The following is a 22,723-nucleotide window of genomic DNA, read 5'->3' as shown; positions in this document are numbered from 1 at the left end:
ACAGAAGCAACAGGCTAAGGTAGTCTACTCTCTCTGTCCAAAGATCAGTGAGTCTAAAGTACTTCTAAGTCCAATTAAATAAAATGTATGTACATATATATATACAGGCACTGAATGTTATACCTGAATCCCTGGGCATGTCGTAACTGCTGTCTTTGGATTTCAGATACTGGATTTTGGAATTTCCTGCAGAGTTTAACTTGGATCTTGGACTGATTCGTTTGACTGAAGAGTTTCGAGAAGTAGCCAGCAAGCTTGGATACGAGGATCACATCCACCTCATTGATATCTCCAGCATGTAAGGATGTCATGACCTTCAACATCTTCCTCTCTGTAACAGCAGAATTCTAGTTCAGTGCAAAATATAAAAGTGCTAAGGGCCATCTTGAGCGCAAAAAAAAGCAGTTACAAAAAAATTATATTATCTTCTATATTTGAAGTTACTACAAATTTGAAAATCTAGTTGGAGTCACAGTAAAGAAAAGATTCTTATCTGTGTGTAAGGTTTTTTTACATAAATGGGAAAGGAATAATTTTCCTGACAAAGCTAGTGCCAATTAAGTGATTAGTGTTACTTTTTTCCTATAATTTTTCATACAGAATGACAAGTAAAGCAGTGACTTGCATGTTGTGTAAATCTTGCATTTTCTCAGGGAGGCTTTTTTGTTCTCTCATCAGTAACCTGTTATTTTTATTTTTTTTTTTTTTGATGGCTTTCTGTGTACTTCTATGATTTAACTGGGTAATCTTTAGCATTCACATTTGTAGTTTTATTGCATCAAAATGATTACGCTACTATTTCCTTGACACACTGAAATGAAAGTTACCTTTTAAACATCACCAGACTGGCTTTTGTATCTCACCTGATTTTGTAGGTTTTCTTTTAAAATGTGGCATATGCACAGTGATTTTTCCTTATTTAAAAATGGCATAGTAACCTGAAAGGACAGCACTCTTAATCTCAATGAAGTTTGCAAGACTTCCTGCAAGAACAGTACCAGTGAAATTACATAAATATTGCCTCTTAAATCTTCAGTTTAAAATATTATTAGAAAACTTTCTGCTCTCTGAAGTGCTTTTCCTGTATATGGGTAGAAATTATTCCATTTCTTGTAAGCAAATGATTTGCCTTTTTGTCCACCCACTTACTATTTTATTAGCTGTTTGACTGACTGTTTCTGTTGTTCCATTATTTCATAGACCTGTGGTTTTACAGAGTAAAAATTAATCCTTGATATAATTCAAGTCTTTCTTTTATTTTGTATCAGAATTTGGTGTGACCTGTTCTTCTGTTTCCAAATAATCTTTTAATTATGACTTCCTGTGTCATAGAGAACATCATCTGTATCATAGAGCACATCATCTGTGTTCAGATAGAAACTTGCTATTATTGATCATTTGCAGAAATGCCTCTGAAACTCTCATCTTCTGTTATGCAACTGAATGGTGCTACTCTGAGTGTTTGTTATGTACTGGATGTCACAGATCAGAAAGCTCATGGTCTGTCTTTTATTAATTTTACACTATGTGTGCAAATTGTGGGCTACACTCACATATACCCAAACAGAATTGAGAATTATACCTATTTTTCTTTTGCAGTCCTTCCTATGACTGGATGAGAAGAGTTACACAGAGAAAGAAGGTTTCCAAGAAAGGAAAAGCCTGCCTGCTGTTTGACCATCTGGAGCCCATTGAGCTAGCTGAACATCTTACTTTTCTGGAGCATAAATCTTTCAGGAGAATTTCTGTAATCCCACAGCTTTGTCATTTGCAATTAGGAGCCCATACTTAGAGAGTGTTCACATGGCTTAACATTTATCACTTTTTTCCCCTCTACATTTCCGTATAATATATCATTGTAATCCTTTATATGCTGTACATAGACATGGCTGCACCAGCACTTCCTTGATCTTTTTTATGACATGCTTTTAGTAACAAAAGTTTAGAGGTTTTTTTTTGAGAACTACTAGGCAAAAATTACTGCTAAAAGCCACTGCAACCACGTGTTGCAGCAATTGATTAAACCAATATTAGTGTTCAAAGTCTTCAGTTTTGGTTTGGTTTGGTTTGGTTTGGTTTTTCCTCTGAGAAAATAGTTAATTACTTTTCAGTAAATATCAGAGTCTTTGCAATGAATGATTTTTGAAGAGTTTGAAATATACATAGTCCTTCTGTAGTCTCTGTTCTTCCCAACTACTTCTTCAGAAACTGTCCTTTCATTTTCCAAGTTAGGATCAGAAGATAATTCTGGTTGGAAGGGTCTCTAGGCCAACATCCCGCCCAAAGTAGGGTCAGCTTTGAGACAGATCATGTTCCTCAGGGACTTTGCCAATTGGGTCTTGAAAAATGCAAGAATGGAAACTGCACAACTTCTCTTTCCTCATTTTCCCATATTGGCACTGAGGAAAATTCAGATACAGTTGCTTCTTTTCATAGAGATTGTACATGAACAAGAGGCAAAAATGGATGAAAATTAAAGTAGATGCTAAAGCAAAACAAATGAGTAATCCAAATGCCGAAAGAAATGCTGATTTCTAATGGCAAATATCCATATGAAAAAGTCATGATGCCACTGTTTCTGGTGGCAAATGGAAGCAGTAAGGGCTCAAGATGACAAGTTCTCTTCAGAAAAAAATTAAAAAAAGAGACTTTAAAAAATGTTTAGGAGCATGAAAGAAATCGAACTACAAAACTAAGAAAAATATATGAGGTTTTTTGTTTGTTTCAAGGGAGGAAGGAAAGAGAGATCAATGAGGAGCTGAGACCAGTCTAAACAGAATCACTTTTGACATCATCTAATAACGTTCAAAGGTTTATTACTCTAGACTTCAAATCATGGGAAAACACCCTACCGTGATCTGTGCAAGACTAACCCTAAACAAGGAGGGAGGAACAAGAAAAATGGCACAGATTTCTGGCTAGACTTAAGATATCTTTTAATTCCTTTGGGAATTCCAGAAATAAAACTCAGACCTGCAATCGATTTTCTTTTTTCCTTGTTGTTTCTAATTTGTTAATTCTTTGGCTTGAATTTTGCAATATCAGATGTTTCTCTGCAACCAATTACAGTTAATGCATCTTTTACTATTTGTTATCTCAAAGCTATGTAACTGTAGAATATGATTAGTCTGAATCCTGTCTTTGGCTTTGCCTATTTAATAAAAATATGGGGGGAAAAGGATGGAGGAGAAGGAAGGGGAGTGTTAACTGTAACAGAAAACATTTTAAAGTAACTGAACACTGAAATACTGTTTATCTGCAGTTCTGAGGCAAGTATCTGCTGTGTTAGCGTGTATGTCCAGCAATTTTTGATCAGTTAGAAGACCAAGAAATGTGTGTTGGCTGACACTGCTAGCTAGCTGAAGTTATGTCATAAGCTTCTGAAAATCTGCCTTTAAGGGACAGCTGAAAAATGTTTTCAAACATGTAGGGAAATTTAATTCTTGGGAGCCATAGTTCTCCCATGTAGAGCCGTGTCCATGAACGCACAAGGCATAACCATAACATCAAAACAAGCAAGACTTATCAGAAGTAGCTCCTTGTGAAACAGATTTTTTTTACATAAGAGGAAGAAAATAGGTGCACAGTTAGCTGCTTGGGATGCAGTTCAAGCTCATGTGAAGAGTGACAGCTGCAGCGGGGTCTGGTGACCCTGAGTCTTTGTCATTTTCTAAGCAAGAGGAGAAAAAAAATAAATTCTTAAGTCGTCCACTTTTTTACTGAAAAAGCCTTCCCTTTGTTAGTTCACAGACTACCAAAGCTATGTGATCCATGGCTGCTTGGAGAACAATCTTACTTTGGAGAGATCTATTGCTCTATTTAATGGTATCTCCAAATGGGTCCAGCTCATGGTTCTCAGCAAACCAACACCCCAGCAAAGGGCAGAAGTAATCACAAAGTTTATCAATGTTGCACAGGTAAGTCTTGCATATGAGTCTTTTTCTTCCAGTGTGAAGCAATAATATAAATTGAGATTGCCATAAACAAATGAACTGGATGCTCTTTGTGCTGTTTCCTCAGTGAATAGCCTGTTCAACATCAGTGCACGTTATTTGTTCAGATGTGGTATATCTGTGGTTTTTAACTAGCAGACGTAACTATAAAGTAATTTTTCTTTGTTGTATTCTAGTTGACAACCGTCACTACTGTGTGTTTCTTGTGGACCTAAGCTAATTAAATAAAGAAATGCTGAACCATTATGTTATGTCTCCTGATTTAACGATTTCTGCTTTAGCAGTGACAGATTGTCTCCTTTAGCTGTTGTGTGTGACATGAGATAGCTGCCACATATATTTCCTTTACTTTTAATTATCCATGATCAATCTCTCCTGCAGAAGCTCCTTCAACTCCAGAACTTCAACACACTGATGGCAGTTGTGGGAGGTCTAAGCCACAGCTCTATTTCTCGTCTGAAAGAAACTCATTCTCATCTCTCTTCAGAAGTCACAAAGGTATGGTGGACTCCAGAATATAGAGATAATGAGCAGAGTATCACCTCTCTGAGGTCTGATGAATTCTGCAGTGCAGGTGTCTCACCAGCACAATACTTGGATCATGGCAGGGCATCCACAAGGGCACTTTGGTTGCATTCCTCTTGGTGGAGAAGGATCGGCTCATGGAGATCCTCTGCTTGATTGCCTGTGCCAGAGAGGAAACTAACACTGTCATTACCCTGACATAAGCTGTGCTCATTTAAACCAGATTAAGGAAATTCTATGAATGCTTTCACAGAGGCTTGCTTCTCTGGCTGTTTGTAGGACTGGAACGAAATGACAGAGCTGGTCTCTTCCAATGGAAACTACTGCAACTACCGCAAGGCTTTTGCTGACTGTGTTGGCTTCAAAATTCCTATTTTAGGAGTTCATTTGAAAGACTTGATTGCTGTCCATGTAATTTTTCCTGACTGGATAGATGAGAACAAAGTTAACATAGTGAAAATGCAACAGCTTTCCATCACCTTGAGTGAACTAGTTTCCCTGCAGACTGCCTCTCATCATTTAGAGCCTAATATGGATTTAATTAACCTGCTAACCGTAAGTACTGAGCATGTTTCAATTCATTTCTGTTATTCAGAATGTCAGTAGGAATATTCGTATCTGTAGAGATAAGTGCACATTTTTATCCCAGTTTCGTAAAAGAAAAGGGAGACAATACAAAACGGAAACAAGTGCACAAAGAGTTCCATTAGTGTAGTATGTGATGGCTGAAAGCAGCAACAGGGTTGTTATACATTAATTATTGTAAGGATGACAGAAAGAGGGCTGTATTTGTGCTAGGAGAAGTTAAAACTAAGTTCAGAGCACTTAGAATTGTGGCCTATGTCTTCTGCACGAAGATCAGGTGATGTGTTGACATAGACACACAAGTAGAATTCCAAGTTGGGCATTGCTCTGTTCTTGCTCCACTATGCTTCAAGTGCGACATAGTACTCTTTCTATCCAGTAAAAAAAAAAAAAAAAGCTCTTACATGTTGCTAAACAATCCCCACAACCCTTACTATTTCTCCTTTCCTCCCCCCTTGGCATTGGCTACATTTGTGGAGGTTTGAAACTTGCACATACAAATTACAGATAAGGATTTGAAGGTCCTATTTCAAAACAAAGTGAGATTTCAGAAAGACTGAATAAAACATGTATTTTTTTAAAGCTGCAACTGACAGTGCTAAAAGGAATTAATTTTCAGTCCCCTTTTTGATAACTGAGTACATGACCATTACTTTTTCACTTACGTGAAACACTTTGGTGCATCTATTCCTAATATAACTCTGCCGACTGTGGTTACAGCTGAGCCAATCTGATTGTAAATAATGAAGTTACATTCTGCAGTGTTGATTCCAGACCTGATCATGGGCTAAAATTAATTTGTGCTGCTTTTACCTATTAGCATGATTCCATGGTGGTACCTTTTAGTAATGATGGAGACAGCCATGGGTATCCTAGGTAGACAGCTGTGGGTATCCTAGGTAGACAGCTGTAGGTATCCTAAATCATCTCCAAGGTAATTCTGTCTTCATAGTAATCACTGGAATTGTAGTTAGGGTCAAGTACATTTGATAGTGTGGCAATTTGATTTAAGATGATGACTCCTCAAAAAGAAAAAGTCAAAGATCAACAAAAAATTCCTAGACCAGACTTTTGGTACATATCATAAAATGAATATTTTCATTTTGATTCTAGTATGTAGGTTTTTCCTCATTCGTATGTATGTATAGAATATTTTTTTTTTTTTTACAGTGTTCATCTTCCATCTAAGTCATTACTCTTTAAATGTTTCTGTTCATCTTTCTGTTAATAAGAAAGTTTTACATTATAGGCTGGGGTCAGAGAAAGAGAAGAAAAGCTAGTGTTGCAGCTCAAAGCTGACAAGACCTGCCAACTAAAAATAGTTGACCTTGCTACATGCAAATGGTCTTTTGACAGATTTAGCCTCCGTTGCTGCCAAAGTCATACAGTTTCCAGATCCTGAAGAAATAATTATTTCACTTATTGCTAGGTCTTTGTTCTCTAATGTAAACTGTAAAAATTTTTCTCATCTTTAACTTAGAGAAACTCCTCTTCAAAACTAGTAAATGTGTATAGATGTATAGAGTGCTTTTCATTTGTGTGTGAATCAGCTGACCCAACTATTTGTTCACTTCGGCTGTTTTTCCATTAAGCTGCTTCTATCTGGGCAAGCTTTTAGTATGTGTTTTGTCCTGATAAGCAATGTGTAAATCTCTTGCTTGGCCTCCATCCCTTGCAGTGCTGCCTTTTGCAACACACTTAGCAAGTGCTAACAGCCTGGCCTGTGCTTGTTTGACAAATAAGTCATTGGGTGTTGGTTTACTAGTACAAGAACTTGCACAAAAAGATAAAATTAGTATTTTGTGGCCATGTAGGCATTTGCCCTGGTTTTTCTTTTCTTGATGGTGGAGCCCTCTCCACTCTGGGGAAGCTGATACATTCAAGTGGTTCAAAAATGGTGATGTTGAGGCACTGGCACAGGTTGCCCTGAGAAGTTGCTGCTGCTTCCTGGCAGTGTTCAAGGCCAGGTTGGACGGGGCTTTGAGCAACCTGGTCTAGTGGAAGGTAGCCCTGCCTGTGGCAGGAGGTATATAACTAGATGATCTTTAAGGTCCCTTCCAACCCAAAGCATTCTATGATTCTATGATTCTGTATTTGGAGAGACTGTGTTAAGAGCTATGAAATGAGTTTGGCTTAAAAGCTGGGGCAAGGACTAGGTAGTAAACATCAGACCACCTGCATAGGAGACTGCAAAAGCTGAGAGGGAGCTCTAGTAATGCAAGTCCTCCCTTGTCATGTGTAAATGAGTCTGTGTTATATGGGCAAGAGGAGTAAATGTGCCAGGACTCAGCTGCCGGTGAGCAAGAGTGTGTTACATAAAGATGGACTCAGTGCATGCTTGCTCTTAGTCTGTGTGGTTCTTCCTCCTTTCTTGCCTTATCAGCCACACTTGCTCCAGCTCCACTGGCTCCGTACCCAGTTTTGTGCCAGTCCCTGGCATCTGAAACCTGGAGCTAAGAAGCAGAAGTAGTAAAGAGGACCTACTCACAAGCTTGGCAGTGCAATAGAGGGAAAGAACAGCTCTAACGACACTTTCATCATTACAAAACTTACATTTGGTAAGGATACTTAAGGGATTTCCTTACCTGCTGTGCATTATTTCCACATTTTTTTTATTTCACTATGTGATAAAAGCCTGCAGGTAAATGTTTCATCACTTTCTGTGGGTTGGAAGTGGATCTCAATCTCTCAACTAGAGTACAATGTATTTATACTAACTGCACTAGAACTTATTTGGTGCCACCATTTTCCCCCCACTATTTTTAGATCCCAACAGATATTTATCTAACCTGCTCTGAAACTATACGCAAATGACTGGAAAGTCCCAGTCATTTGCACAGTCTAGTGAAGAGAATGAGAAATATCTAAACAATCAAATTGAAAGTCACCCTCCCTAACTTGGGTTCAGTAAGTTCCACTTACCAAATAAATGTTGTGCATTTCTGATCACACCCCCACCCTCCTGAACCCACCCTCCTCACCCCACCACCACCCCCACCACCCCCAAAATGCTTGGCAACATAGGACAGCAATGAAAGTCAAATTAGAACGGAAACTGCCACCTGCTGTGAAGGCTGTCCTAGGAAAGCTCCTATTAGGCTTTATCCAGCAGAGCAAACGTGTAAATAAAATATAAAATGAGATCTTATGTAAATGAACAGTCATCATGCTTGTAATGTTTTTGCAAGTATTTGAAACTTCTGTACTAGACAATACCTTGTCTGTTGTGTGCTTACACGTGCCTAATCAAGTTACAACTGCCACTTATGTTAAGGTCAGATAGCTCAGGGAGGGGGAAATACAAACTTACTCAGTAAATACCAATGATTTTCCATCCCCAAACCCACACCCTGCTCGTCTGGCCTGCTGAGAAATCTGCTCTTTAGCAGGAACAGGACAAGGCCTTTTGAACTAGCAATTCTGCTGTCAGTCCCAGCCTGACCTGGTAATATCATATGCTCCAACACTGTTCTGCTTATTTTATACCACCAAGGAACCTAAGAATTCAGTCACTGAATAATTAAGTACATGAACAATATTTATTACAGCAGTTACTGAATCTATGTTACTTTTAGGACAGGTCTTTACATTCCCATGTGACAGCAGCATGACAGCTGGGACTGAACCTACAGGATGCTCAGGCTTTCATGGGTGCCCATAACCAAGTTACGAATTGCAAAAATCAGTGTAGTGTTACAGCTAGACAAAATGAATAGTGCAATATCAACACATCTCTAAAGCAATGTGTTTGCTCTACCTCTTGTCTTACTCATTGAACAAAATTCTGCCTTAAAGAAGGTGGTTCCTAAAGGTGGTTCTGTAGTACAGTGTTGCTGGTCCTGCTTCTGCTTGTTACTGATTCAGCACTTCAGGTTCTCTAAAAATAGCCTTCTGACACAGTCATTTAGTCCGTAGTAATTCTATCTGCCTGCTGGGAAACATCCTTTTAACTCAATCTTAGCTTAATTGGGGATTTGCAATGTAGGTAGATGGTAACTTCAGATCATGTCAATTACTCCAAAGCCAATTAATGTAGGGACATGATCACAGGAAATACGCAATGTTCATTTCCTCTCATTGGAAAACATTAGCCACAGTGTTGATTACTTTTGTACTTCACTACTCCAAAAAAGGAGGAATTTACTGCAGACCTGCATCAGTGCAAGACCCCAGCTGACAAAGTGAAACAAAGATTCATCTTACTTTAGCATATTTATGCCCCTTCTGTTTTTCTCAATAAATCCTCTAGGGAAAAGAATGAAAACATGGAAGAAAAAGCTTTCATTTATCTAAAAGAAGCTGAAAGGGAATTTGCCTTCCTTGCTGAGACAGAATCAGAAGCAGACTAAGCTGGGTTAAAGCAACTGGAATTGCTCTTCATGCAGCACTTTGCTGCATCAGCACTGCTGCCAAACCTGGCTTGCCTCTGTAGAAGAGCTGCAGTAAGCTGCAGAGCTGACTGTTCTCCAGGAACAAAATTTGAGCAGAACACAACCTGAAGTCCTTCTAGCCTAGTGCCTTTACAACTTCTTTGCTGAAGGTTTTGTATTCACTAGATGATTTCTCTGAGATCTCTCATGACCACTGAGCTGCTAGAAGAAAGTGTTTTGCATAAGGGTGGTCTTCATTGCCAGTGTCCCTCTTCAAAGAAGATTAGCATCCAGCCCCTCTCACTGAATCTGTTGGGTTGCAGGTTGTGACAGCCCTCGAGAACAGTGCCTGCTCAGCTCAGTACAGGAGTGAGCAGCAACATGTGCTCACCAGTGTCAGTTACATTAGCTCTTGTGAAAAGATGCTTTCCCAGCATCTGTAACCCCCAGTTTTGGCATGTATCCTGAGCTCTGAGTAGCAGAACTTTTGTCTAGCTTCAGTGGGAGGTATATCTCTTGTAAGGTATGCTTACAAGCCTGGCATATCCAACAGTTTAATGAATATTGCTGGTTTTACGTCTTTCTTGCATACAGCTGTCCCTGGACCTCTATCACACTGAGGATGATATCTACAAGCTCTCACTGGTGCTGGAACCAAGGAACTCCAAATCTGTAGGTCATCTTTTACTGCATTTTGACATATTGCTTATTTTGTCTGCAGGCAGTTGATTACATTTTTAAATTACAATAAATATGTTTCCTTATTTGCATTCACATAAAGCTTTTTAGCGTTTTGCTTGCATAGTAAACACAGTCAATAGTTATAAGTTTTTGTGCATATTGGGAGAAGTAAAAAGTGAAACATGCCAGACTTCATTACTAATTGTTTTTCAACAAAACCTCTGCAAGTTCTGGAAACCCTTGTTCTTCTTTATGGGAAGATACCCTTTGTAAGTTACATCACCGTGTGATCACTACTTTATTTTCTGGATGCTGGTGCAGTTATATAAAACAACACAGAGTCCAAAGATTTGTTTTAGGTAAGGCACAGCATTAGCTGTAACATTTTAAAAACTGTTTGCTTATGTAGAATTGGCTGTATCTTGGGCTCTCAAACAATATTTAAACACCTTAGAATAGCTATTACTCTTTTTTTGTGTGTGCAGCTAAAGATAGTGATGCATTGATGCATTTTTCATTATGCTTTGCAAGTCTGAGGATACAGATAAATCTCCTAATTAATAGCTGAATTTCATTTATAGTGTTACTCTTTGTTGCCAAAGTCTGGGTTTTCCCTCTGACCCTTTCGTTGGTGCATTAACATTCTTATGACCTGTCATATGCAACACATGATGCTCTCAGGCTGAGCTCCCTCAAATCTGAGACCAGCAAATCTGAGACCACCCTTAGCAAAACTAAGGGAATCTGGAAATGCTTAGCTGGGTGTGAGGGCAGAGCCTAGTAGTCTGAGCTGATTCATTGCAGTGCTTTTTATGTTTCTGAAGTATTCCTGAAAGCAAGCAAGGAAGTAGAACCCCTTAATTTCCAAGTATAGGGCTTTTCTGGGTTTTAAGATGATTTATCATTCTTGGGGACCAGTTTGAGCACTCTGTGTGTGTGCTTTCAATGGTGGATGAAGAGCAATAGTAAAGAAGCTATTGAATATTTCCATAGTCAACCTTAACTTGGTTTGAACACCTGTAATTTCATTGCTGAGTCTCCAGTCCTTGTTGGATATGATCTGACCAAAGCAGCTGCCATTTATCATAGTCATTCTGGCTCCCTTGTGCTCCCATTACTGCCAGCAGAGTTGACTTGTTACAGCTCTATGCTGTGGAAGGACTAATGGGCCACTACTGTAGATGAAGAAAATTATCACGCTGCTGCTTTGATCTTCAGCTTGAACATTAGGGAGGACAAAAGCAATATAAACATTGCTATGAACTTCAACAGTACCCAGCAGTTGTGGGAGACTACTGCATAATGATCAATAAATAACCAGTGACATTGAGCTGTTGCAGCATCCTGATGGGTAAAAAGCTACAGCTGAATAGACAGAAGCCAGACTATTTGAAGCATACTTCTCTTTGATGGAATGCCAAAGCACACAAGCTGTATTAGAGGGGAAAGAATCTTTAGAGCTTTTGTATGTGGAAAAAAATTGTCAAAGGCAATATGACAGCGTAGTTATGTCATTCCAACTGCTGCTTATTGTTGTATGGGTACAACTCCTGTGCAGGTGCAGTGCAGAGGAAATGCCTCATGCTGCTGCAGTCATTTTGGAGGCACATCTGTAAGCACAGGAGCCTGCTGTTAACAGGGGCTTGATCTTCATTCTGCTAAAAGTGGGAGGAGAGTCTTCAGTCAGTATAGCCTAAAAAAATATTGAAGACTGACCTCCAGCTGTAGAACAGTATCTCCCTGTCACACTGTCCTGCTTTTCCCTGAGCATTCATTATCTTCTTGTTGGGAGCTTTTACTGGTGCAGCTATTGGCTAGAAGACAACTCTGCTTGATGCAGTTATGCCACCGACGACACACATATTTTTTTATTTCAATGCCAAAATAAGCAGATGTTCACATCCATCTTAAAATGCTTTCTCAGTCTACGATACCGTTTATGCTTGTGCTGGTGAAACAGACAGGAGATGCAGACTAAATCAGAAACAGCATGCCCAGATACAGTGTTTCTGAACATTCAGTAAATTCAGCTAGGTAGTCCCCAGACACTGGTTGGTACCTTTCCTCACAGCATGCATTTCACAGAAATAAAATTATGGTCGTTCATACGAGTCAATGAGTGAAATAGAAGAAACCAACATTTCCCTTCAGTTAGCAGGCAGTAACATGAAGTTATTATTGCAACTTGTCAAAAAACCCCATAAAAACAGAAGGAGGCTTCAAATGAAATGGCCCAGAAGACAGGGGAAGGCTCCAATGGATTCAGACTCTTTCTGCCATTGTGCACTTGGACCAGAGGAGTTAGAAGCTCTCTGTGAGGACTTAGTAGTCCAGCACACTCTGACACTTTGATACTGATGCTTTGACTCCATTTAGTCTTAAGATTTTTGTTTTAAGACAAAGCACACTTCAGATTCTGCTCTGACCATAGCTGTAAGAATATTACAATACTGGCATGTTGTGTGTCATCATGTAACATGTCATCTTTCAAAGACTGCTGCATTTCTACATATTCCTAAAGCAAAAGCACTTGCCAGCCTGTGGTCCATCACTGTGCAATGACATTAGTTTTAGGATTAAAACATTCTGTAAGTAGTTTTGGCATATAGAGATGGATGTCTGGGTCCACTGTATTTCTTGATGAAATTGAATTATGTACATATAGTGATTTTTATTTCCCAAACTTACCTGTGCAGGTTAATATAGCAACCCGCTAACACACCCTTTTGTTTTCCTACCAAAGGCAGTATTTTATGACCTTGTGATCATCTTTCATCTCAATGTCAAAATCTACAATACCTTTTCTATACACAATAATAACTGTAGCATCTTTATGTGGCTTAATTATCTCCCTCTCAACTCACATCAGTTTAATGGGAAATGGGTTTTTTGCTCAACAGCTAATTCAGGAGTCTTTCTGAGGCTGTGGGCCATTTTCCTTCTGATCCAAACCATACTGTATTTTTTCTGCTGAACACTGTTTCACCTGTTACATATCCAGTGACAGATACAAGAAAACACCAATATGCCTTGCAGCATTTTTCATGCTAACTGATGATTTTTGAAGCCTTACCTGAAACTGTGTTCAGGTTTCTCCTATATTTTCTACTTGAACAAGCTGAGCTGTGTGCCAGAGCTTCTCCCAAAGTTCTATAGTGGCGTGGAGGGAGTTGTGCTGTGTGCTCTGTGCCCCAAGTGAGCTGTCAGCTACTGTTCTGTCAAGACCAAGCCGTTTACAAAATAAAATAGTCTGACTGGTGTTATCTGCAAAGCAAGTCAAAGGTTAGCCCCTTTCTGCTTAGGGTGCCTGGATGAATTAAGCTGTGCATCCTGGCACATCTCGGCTGGAAACCATTGGGACTGCAAAGCATGATTCTTCCCTTGCTTTTGCATCCTGCTGCCTTCTTGGTGCTGCAGAGAGCAGGAGCGGTAACTTATGCAGGCTGCTGCAGCCCCTTGCATGGCGCCTGGGCACAGTCTCTCCAGCAGAGAGTTGGGGCAAGGCTGCATTGTGGTGGAGAGTTCCTCAGGGGCATCACAAGGAAGGGGAAAAGCAGGTTTCTGGGCTTACCTATCTCTGATGTCTGCTGTGTCCAGAGATTCTCATTCCTTCCTTCTTCCTCCCATTCTTGTTGCTGTTGAACCCTCTAGAGATGGCAGTGAGGAGTCTGCCTGGTTTTGCTTGTGACCTTGCTGGGCACTGCCACTGCCAACATTAGCTGTGAGGTGCCACAAAGAGCTCAAGTGAAGCTGTCAGCAAAGGCAAGCAACCCTTTAAAACCTTGCCTGATGTTTCACTAAGCAAATGTTTACAGCACAGGGACTCCAGTAGTTTGTGGTTGTAGCTCTGACATTTGTCAGAGGGAAATTTATCTTCATAATTCAGATTTGGAAGTCTTTGTGTTCTGATCCATCTCTCAGCAGCCTACCTCGCCGACGACCCCTAACAAGCCAGTAGTGCCACTGGAGTGGGCATCTGGAGTGGTACCAAAACCTGACCCTACAGTCATTAACAAGCACATACGAAAGCTGGTGGATGTAAGTATTTGGAAAAATATACCGGTCAAAGAGAATGATAGCTTGGATATTGTCATCATTATAATTAAGTACAAGTTTTTCAAGAGATTCTTATGGTTGGGATTAATTTCAGACATCCAATAACAAATTTGAGCCTTTACTGATACATTCAGAATTACTTATTTTATTCTTGCAACCAGCTATGGGATTAGTTAGCCGGTTTCGTGATGCAAAAGAGCAAATGTTCAGAAACAAGGACTCGCATGTTAGTAGGACCAGGGAAGTTTTTCAGAAACCCTACATTGGTTTTCAACTGTTCAGAGCATATTGTATATGGTAAACATAGCACTTTGCTGGTATTGCTTTAGAAATGTAGGCATGAGGTCATGGAGAATTATAGCTGGGATTTTCCAGCATCAGTTTGGAAGTTGATGTATTAGGTAATGGAAACGAAGCCGAACACTACCAGGTTCATTTGGAGAGACTCAGCCCTGTTGTGTTAGTGTTTAAGGGACTTCTAGTGATTTAAGCAGCATTCAGGGAAACCAAGAATGTGTTGTACATAGTGAAGCAATATTTCCTTCTGCTTTTTACAAATTAATAACTAAGCCTGGGAGGAACTATTAAATTTTCACCTCATCTGTGTTACAGGTCCTTATATGTGTTATGTTGTTAAGATAACTTGAAGTCTTCAGTTGTCTCACTCAAACTTCAAATATATTGTGTTTTACTTCTTGTACATGATCTTATTTTTTTAAAGTTTCATTTTTCTCTTAATGTGGGATGCCAGAACTGCATGTGCTGTTCCTGTATCGCTTTCGTCGGTGCCATGTGTGTTGATAGAAATCACTCCACATCCAAACTTCTCTTTGATAGCTTGTTTAACTAAGTCATCTGTTGCAACTCTTTAATCTTTCCAGAATGTGCTAGGTGGAGGGGTTGTTCTTGTTCCTGAGGTGGGAAGATGCAATTCCCATTCCACAATTTTGGCCTGGTCCAGGAAGTATGGTCTCGAGTTTGACAGGATTAAAACATGTTTGGGGGCTATTAAGGATACAGCTTGCCAAAAGGTCCACACCACTCTGTACAGCTGTCTTCATTTTGCCAATCTTTGTCATTTACTAGCTGCTTTGAGTTGTGCTTTAAGGCATTATTTTTATAGCTAAGTGTTGAATACTACTTGAGTTTGCATATTGATTCCTTCTTGATAATGCATTTTTGAGGTCTGCCAATCATTGGTTACAGATCATTTGACGGGTGCTTAGAAATCGGCTTCATCACCTTCTCATTTAAATAAGGACAATGTAAACACCTTTCAGAGGTCTCAGTGTATTAAATTCTTGTCTTTGTCAACCAAATCTTAATCTAATGAGAGAGATTGTGCTTCAATATGTCTTTCAGATAGTCATGTTGACTGACACTCATGTCTTTCCCATCAGCATCACATATAGCTGTAATGCCCCTTGCACATCTTCACAATTAGTAACACAGAATTCAGTACTTCCATAGCAGCTAAGAAGGGCTTCCATTCATTTTATGCAACCTTTTAAATTTGATCTGTTTTTTCTTAGTGGTGAGCTGAGGTAGGTTGATGGAAGGGAATGGTTGTCAGGTGCAAAATGGTCATGGTGTGAGCATCAAGGTATTAGTAAATGAATCAGATTGAAACAGATTGTGGCAGAGCAGAGGTGACCAACTAAAAGGGAAGTGAAGCCAAAACCATCTGAAATACTCATAAGAAAGCTTCTGTTTAGTTGTTTTTGTTTTATTTCTTTTTTTGTGATTAAAAAGTGTACATAATGAAGCAAAGAGAGTATAATTGCATGGGGTAGAATTTCAGTGACTTTTCCAATGAAGAAGAAAAATAAAACAAGAATAATTATGTCTGAAGAGGTGTGGAGGATCATCACTAGATAGATACTGAGGTCAAGTTTTCTTTAAAATTTAGCCAATTTTTTTCCCCTATAGTCCAGTAAATATGCATGTTGAAGTGCCAAGTAGGAATAAAAGGAATAGAGTAAGGCAACAGCATCTGACTAGTAATGTGGAACATTAAGTTATATGTAATTATAGGATTGAAGAGCTGGTATCAGTTCAAGATAGGCTAGATGTTAGGACAATAATTTCTTTCTTTTTTCCTCAGTCTGTCTTTAGGAATTATGATCATGACCATGATGGCTATATTTCTCAGGAAGACTTTGAAAGTATAGCTGCCAACTTCCCCTTTTTGGACTCTTTCTGTGTGCTGGACAAAGACCAGTAAGTTTGGAGATTTCTTTGTGGGCCTTTTTTTTTTTAATTTTCCTCAATTTAAATACTCCTGAAAATTAATTATTGAAGAAACAGTGCCGCTCAAGCTTCTTGTGTCTGACATCTCACTTAAGGAACAGGGGATCACCAAAGGCTGAATTCTGTTCTCATTTAACTTCTTAAGCTGTAATCAATTCTATGCGCCCACTCGTGCTGGAGTCCTGCTTTACCTGGTACTTTAAAAATTATTTACATAGTAGCTTTAATTCCTGCTGGAACTGAGTCAAGAACCCTAGAATACCATCAAATTACAGTGGAGATGCTTTATCCAGACCAGGCATCAGAGTGATGAAACAAATAAGTTGTGTACAAGTAGAGAGGAAATGGGTGTATGTAGTTGAGGAAGGGTAGCATATATTCTGCATGGTATATATATTTCCTAGCATATATATAATGGAATATATATATTATATTATATATATTATATATATATTTTATTTATATATATTATATATATTTCCTAGTACACTGGGTTTGATAGTTCTTGTTGTCCAGAATCTCTCTGGCTGTCAAGGCTGGTGATCAGCCAGGGGCATAACTGCTTGGTCTGTGGAAACAGTAAGTCAAGATCCTTCACCTAATGGCCCGGTCTATGCTCTGATACCATGATCAGGTGAGAAACCAAGGTCCATGCTACAAGTTCAGTGTTTGCTCTTTTATGAAGGGTAAGAACCGCTAAGTCTCTAAGGGATTTTTTTCTGCGAAGGCTGTTACAGCTTTTTCAAAGAATGTGCTATGTGCGCTGCATGCTTTTTGCAGTGAGAAAACCCTGAATTGTTCAGTGCCATGAGCAGTGACAGATCTAATCTACAAATCTACATTTTTTTCCCCTGACAGAGATGGTCTTATAAGCAAAGAGGAAATGATGGCTTACTTTCTGAGAGCTAAATCACAGTTACAGTGTAAAATGGGACCAGGGTTTATTCATAACTTTCAGGAGATGACCTATCTTAAACCAACTTTCTGCGAGCACTGTGCAGGATTTGTAAGTATGTCTTTAACAATAGTGTATCTCAAACACATTTACCCTTCAACATAGACCGGGTGAAACTGGCTCCATGCATTGTAAAGTCTCTTGGGCAAATATCTCACTGCATTCAGAAGCACAAAACATTTCCTCATGTTGTAGCTGTGCTGCCCAGTTTTGTTTTGGTGGTTCCTGAAGAAAAGTGGCATTTGTAAGACTTACTGTTGTGGGGTGTGTGGGAGAATAAAATTCTGTCAGCTAAAGGATATTAGAGACTATATGAATGGATTTACTTGGTTTATCTTAAGGTCTTTAATTTGGCTTGATTTCCCATGTAAACAAGCTCAAGGGAAAATGAGTGTCTGGAACAGAGGATGTAGATGAAGCAAAAGCCGTTCTTTCTCAGGAAATTGCACATGGCAACATAGCATGTTCATAATTCTCTGAATGACCATAACAGCCTTAATCTTTTCTCTATTGAATTAACAGATCTTCTAATTCAGTCAAGAAATCAAAAGAGTTTCCAGCAGTTCTGTACAACAAGAATTTTTAAATCTATTTATAGGGGGTTTTGTTTGGTTGGGTTTTTTTTTCTTTTTCTTTCAGACATAACTTACCAGATGCTACCTAGTAGAGTATTTAGTACATAGCTGGGAAATTATTGCTTTTGTGAATACTCGTGTTGCTTGCCAACCTCCTCCAACTTTTCTATTTCAAACCAAGTATAGTAAAGAAAAGGAATTACTATGATTTAGAAGTTACTTTAATGCACACACTCCACCAAAATCAAATGTCTCCATATAGACAGCCAAAGCAGTAAGGACAGAGGGTCATGTCCTCTGCTTTTGTGTCGCCCACATACAGGTTATAAATTCACACTGTCATCGCTGCTCTCCAGAGCTGATCTGTCCCTGCTGTCACAGTGAAATCTCCAGCTCGTACTGAGTGAACTTTTCCACTAAGTAATATTTCTCCACAGTTAGAAGTAACAATAACAGCACTGCTAAGTGCAAAAACGTGCCTCCTTTCAAGCCAGTTCTGGTGTTCCTGCTCTTGTCTATCCTCCCATCTTCCGCTTGCTTTTTTTGTGATGCGTCAGTCGTGTTCAGATGCTTGTGGTACCTATCACAACCGCTGATCAAGGCCATGGGAAAGAAGGAATTCCACCTATTTCCGCTAGAACTGCAAAAGCCTTGGAGGCAACATGGTCAATGCTGATTAAGGAGTGTGCCGGTGGGCTCTTAAGCTGACAGCTCCAGCAGACAGCTCAGGCAGTCACTGGTCTGAGTCTATTGTTTCAGGTTGCCTGCAGCCTCAGGAGGACGTCATTGTGTTTGTGACACTCAGTTCATGTTTGGAAGGCTTCCATAGCAAAGCAAGGCCTGAGGACTGCCCTGCAATGTCCTCACCACCAGATATTTTTCTCTTGCATCAATTTGCTAATTGGCTATTGTTGGACTTTTTACGTCTCTCTGATTACATCCAATACAGGAATACAAATGAGTAAGGGGTTGTACAGGAAATGGAAATAAGGTCATTTTTCCTGTCAACTCACTGAAGTCATTGGCATTGTTCTGTGGATGAGTTGAGCTGATAGGACAGGAACCAACTACAAAATCTGCTGCATATTTGTTCTGCATTTCAGTGCTGCTCATCCACGGGTGGAAACCTAATTTCAAACTGATGCACTGATTCACAGTCAAAATAATGTGCGCTGACAGTGTAGCAGGATGAATTGACGTGACAGTGCAATGCACGCAGTATTGAATAAAATATCTGTTATTAAAAAGATATGAACTTTAAAGGTCAATCTAAACCCTGATGCCATTAAGCAGCATAAAATTGATATGCCCATGACTGGTCACAGTTCCGTGCCACAGCTTGAGTTACACCGCGTGGCAGGGTAGGTGACCAGCCGTCCCGCTGAGCTTTATAAATCTGAATTTGCACAGATCCTCTTACCTTGCAGCTGGCTCAAGCCAGCTTTGCAGAAAAGCTGTGTCAGACAGATTCAAAGCTTTAGGTCAGAATTCATGCCATGGCACTTCAACTAAGTTTTCACTGTGGTGTGCAACCTCAACAGTGGTGCCAAGTTTGAGTAGGAGGAAGGTACGGAGCTGAGAAGGTGAGGAGAAAGTGAGAACAGATTAGAGCTTAAATGAAAGAAATAACAATCCATGTCTCTTGGAGTGATCCAGGCAAAGAGACCTGGGGAAAAAGGTCATTACTGTTCATTCAAGAGGGGCTTGGCAGCTCCACTCACTGCCTGACCACAGCAACTGCATTCACTGGGCTTATATACAGCATTAGCTGGAAAAGAGCAAGCAGCAGGCTTTTTATGGACCCTTCCTCCACTGCTGGCCTTTCTGTTCTGTTGTTCACTGTTCTTCCATCTTGTCTAATCTATTTTGCTTTCTCCAAGCCCCTCTGTTTCTTTGCAAATTCGTTTGTGCAGTGTATGGATTTTTTTCCCCTGGAATCTTCCTATTCACTTTATTTTACTCTTTCCTTTGATTTCTGAATTTTATCCAGCTCTTCCTGTTGAACATTTCTTTAAAGGCCTTATTCAGCCCCTGCAGACTGTACATGGATTCTTATAGATATGGTATGGATCCATGTGCAGTTTCAGCTGCCTATATGTGCTCACCCTCCCTGGTAACGTTTTAAATGAGGTCATGATAAACAAACACTGGAGTCCCTGATTTTTTCCTTTAATGCTAGAGCTAGAAAAGCTGCCCCTTCCTCTTTCTGCCTCTCAGAGTGAAATTGCTTGTTTTTATAATGACATGGCTGTAGATACAGCACTTCTGAGTGTCCAGATAACAATTTGCTAGGGAATTTTCCTACTTCCAAGCAACCCTACTTTCCAAAAGTGGGATGACACACACCGCATCCTGGAAGTTTAACATTTGGTCATTATATGCGTCAACAAGGACAGTTTCTGGGAGGAGGCAAAAATGGAATTCAGTGGCTTTTCTGCCTGTTTCAGTCTTCAGCCGTTTTTAATGGAAAAAGTCAGGTGTACAAATCAGACTGCTATGGCTAAGTGTGCTGGGGACCAGTATGGGAACCAAGAGCTTAATTTTTATCCCCAGTGGTTCTTTCTTCTGCTGTGTTTGGATGGCCTGGGTCATTCATGTATCTGGAGAATGGAGGTACACTGGTAATTCCCCCCCAGATAACATTAGTGAGCCTAGAAGCAGAATGTGCTCTGCTGGTTTCAGTAAGCTTGATATGATGGCAATTTTTCACCCATTTCTGGAAGCAAATGTCATCTGTGTGTCTCCTTCCCTCGTAGTCCCACTGTAAGTAGTAGGAATAGGGGGAAAGCCACAGGTCTTATCACAATTAGAGGGGAAGGTCTGCCTAACAGGAAGGGTGTTAAAAGCAGTTGTATCCTGTTTGTGCTTTTGTAGCCATTGGTACTTCCTCATTGTGACCTTGTTTTCCTTCCGGCTTTCTTTTCTGATTCCTTGACATTCTTTTGTCTTTCTTTGCAGCTCTGGGGCATAATCAAACAAGGCTACAAATGCAAAGGTAAATAAATATTGCATGGATTTTTTCAAGCTATAGGTGGAGGGGTTTAGCACAAGTGGGCCAACTGTATTTTTTACTAAATATCATCTGTTCATCCAAGTTTTGCTTCTACACTTGGTACTGTCTGTGAACAGTGACTTCTGGTACATGGTGGAGTCTCACTGCATTAGGGGACATAGCACCCAGTAGGAAAACACATAGGTTTTGTGAGCTAAAAGCCCAAAGCAGCCACTGACTCCATGAGGTGTCACTTTCTACCAGCAAAGACCTTACACCCTGGAAAACCGAGTGTCCTCATCCTAACACCGAGACATCCTGAAATATATCTCCTGAAACATGGGGTCAGGAAAAGGTCTGTTGGCAATGTGTCTGTCATGTACATCCGCATGCCTGCAGTGAAGCCTAGCTGTCCTTGCAATGCAATAGTGACTGAGCTAGAAATAGAGAAATGTTTAATTCCTAGACTGCCCAGCAGACGTTATTGCAAGACTGTTTCTTGAGACAGTCGACTTAAAAAAAAAATAAATCCTAGAGCTGTCACAGTTCTTTCTGTTGCTTTCATAAAATGCTTAATTTCTTATGCAGTACTTGCACCATATTGAGCAAGAATATCAGACCAAGGATGACATTACCATGGTCCTCATTAGCTTTAAAGTCCTGGACCTATTTATTTCTCAAGCAGCCCAGCTCTGGATGAAGGGCACTGTTGATTTTCACAGTTGTAGTTGCATCTCAGTTATTCACAAGGGAACATTCACACTGGAGCTTCCTAGTTGTATTTGTATGCATTTTTTTCCCCTCAGTCTTACACTGGCTCCCAGGAGAAGGATGAAGAATTTGCAGTGGTTTATTTTTAGGATACATCATATTGCTCTCCCTGTCCACTCATCAACATCTCTTCCTCAGAGAGGGGCGGGGGAAGTGTCCATGGCTAAACCATTGTGTTTAATTCAGCTATTCCTCACTACTGTCATGTGAACAGCTACAAAAGGGTTAATTGCAGCCCATACTTTTACTGGTAGGATAAGGGTGCTGTGTTTTGTCACAGCACCCCTGTAAACTCATCTTGAAATCTGAAAGTATGTCCTGTCTCTGTCCTGCATCATTGCTTGTTAACAACAGCCCAGTGGAGAGAGTGAGCAGAAGCGTTTCTGTAAAGGCAAAATTACAGGCAATGAAGCATGACAGTAAGAGAGCAGAGCTGCTCACTCAGATCTTGGTGGTCAACAAATGCAATTAGTCCCTGCCCTTTGCTACAGCAGCTACCAGCTGCTCTATATGCCACCACCACTAGAGTGCTGTACCCGTTATGGTTGTTTTCTGCCTTTGAGCACAGAGCTGTCATCTGTTTCGAACCTCTGACACCATGCTAGCAGGGGGAGGGAAGGAGTTAATCTGTTTGGGTCTGCTGCTTACCTGCATTGTGGGTAATGAGATGAAGCTAGACTGTGGTCTACAAGCAACAGAAGAGGCTCTGTGCTGCCAAGAGAGATCTTTACTGTACTGGGGGAGGGGGTGGGAGGAAGGGGGTGTGATACCTTTAGGGCAGACAAAACCACACCTGTGCAGGTACTTCTGTATTAGTCATATGAAAAAGGTGATGGGAGAAACCAGAGCTTTCACCCATCATGCTAGCACTGCTAGAGCAGAATGGCTCTTTTAGCAGAGTTAGAAACACAACACTTTGGTGATGGCTAAAAGGTTAGGTTGTGGAGCAGCAACAGAGAGACACGGGAGATGGAAATTTTCAAACAAGGGCAGGGACACAGAGGAGAGCG

The 22,723-nt window shown here is 40.1% G+C and overlaps 1 protein-coding gene across 1 annotated transcript in view; it reads left to right on the top strand.

The window, feature by feature from the left end:
• RASGRP3 (RAS guanyl releasing protein 3) overlaps nt 1–22,723 on the top strand; it is a gene marked incomplete at both ends in the record, with an annotated part of 28,281 nt that overhangs the window by 3,450 nt on the left and 2,108 nt on the right. Inside the window, 10 exons of the mRNA XM_080615861.1 lie at nt 167–298; nt 1,600–1,747; nt 3,744–3,917; nt 4,335–4,451; nt 4,758–5,033; nt 10,028–10,105; nt 14,036–14,152; nt 16,275–16,390; nt 17,279–17,426; nt 20,909–20,945. Of these exons, the coding sequence (XP_080471987.1) occupies nt 167–298; nt 1,600–1,747; nt 3,744–3,917; nt 4,335–4,451; nt 4,758–5,033; nt 10,028–10,105; nt 14,036–14,152; nt 16,275–16,390; nt 17,279–17,426; nt 20,909–20,945 (1,343 nt within the window). The remainder of the gene's footprint in view (nt 1–166; nt 299–1,599; nt 1,748–3,743; nt 3,918–4,334; nt 4,452–4,757; nt 5,034–10,027; nt 10,106–14,035; nt 14,153–16,274; nt 16,391–17,278; nt 17,427–20,908; nt 20,946–22,723) is intronic.

Source organism: Psittacula echo, assembly GCF_963264785.1.
Source record: "Psittacula echo genome assembly, chromosome: 4".
In the NCBI taxonomy this organism is placed as follows: Eukaryota; Metazoa; Chordata; class Aves; order Psittaciformes; family Psittacidae; genus Psittacula; species Psittacula echo.
The sequence above is the reverse complement of the archived record's forward strand: the minus strand, read 5'-3'. Positions and strand labels throughout refer to the sequence as shown.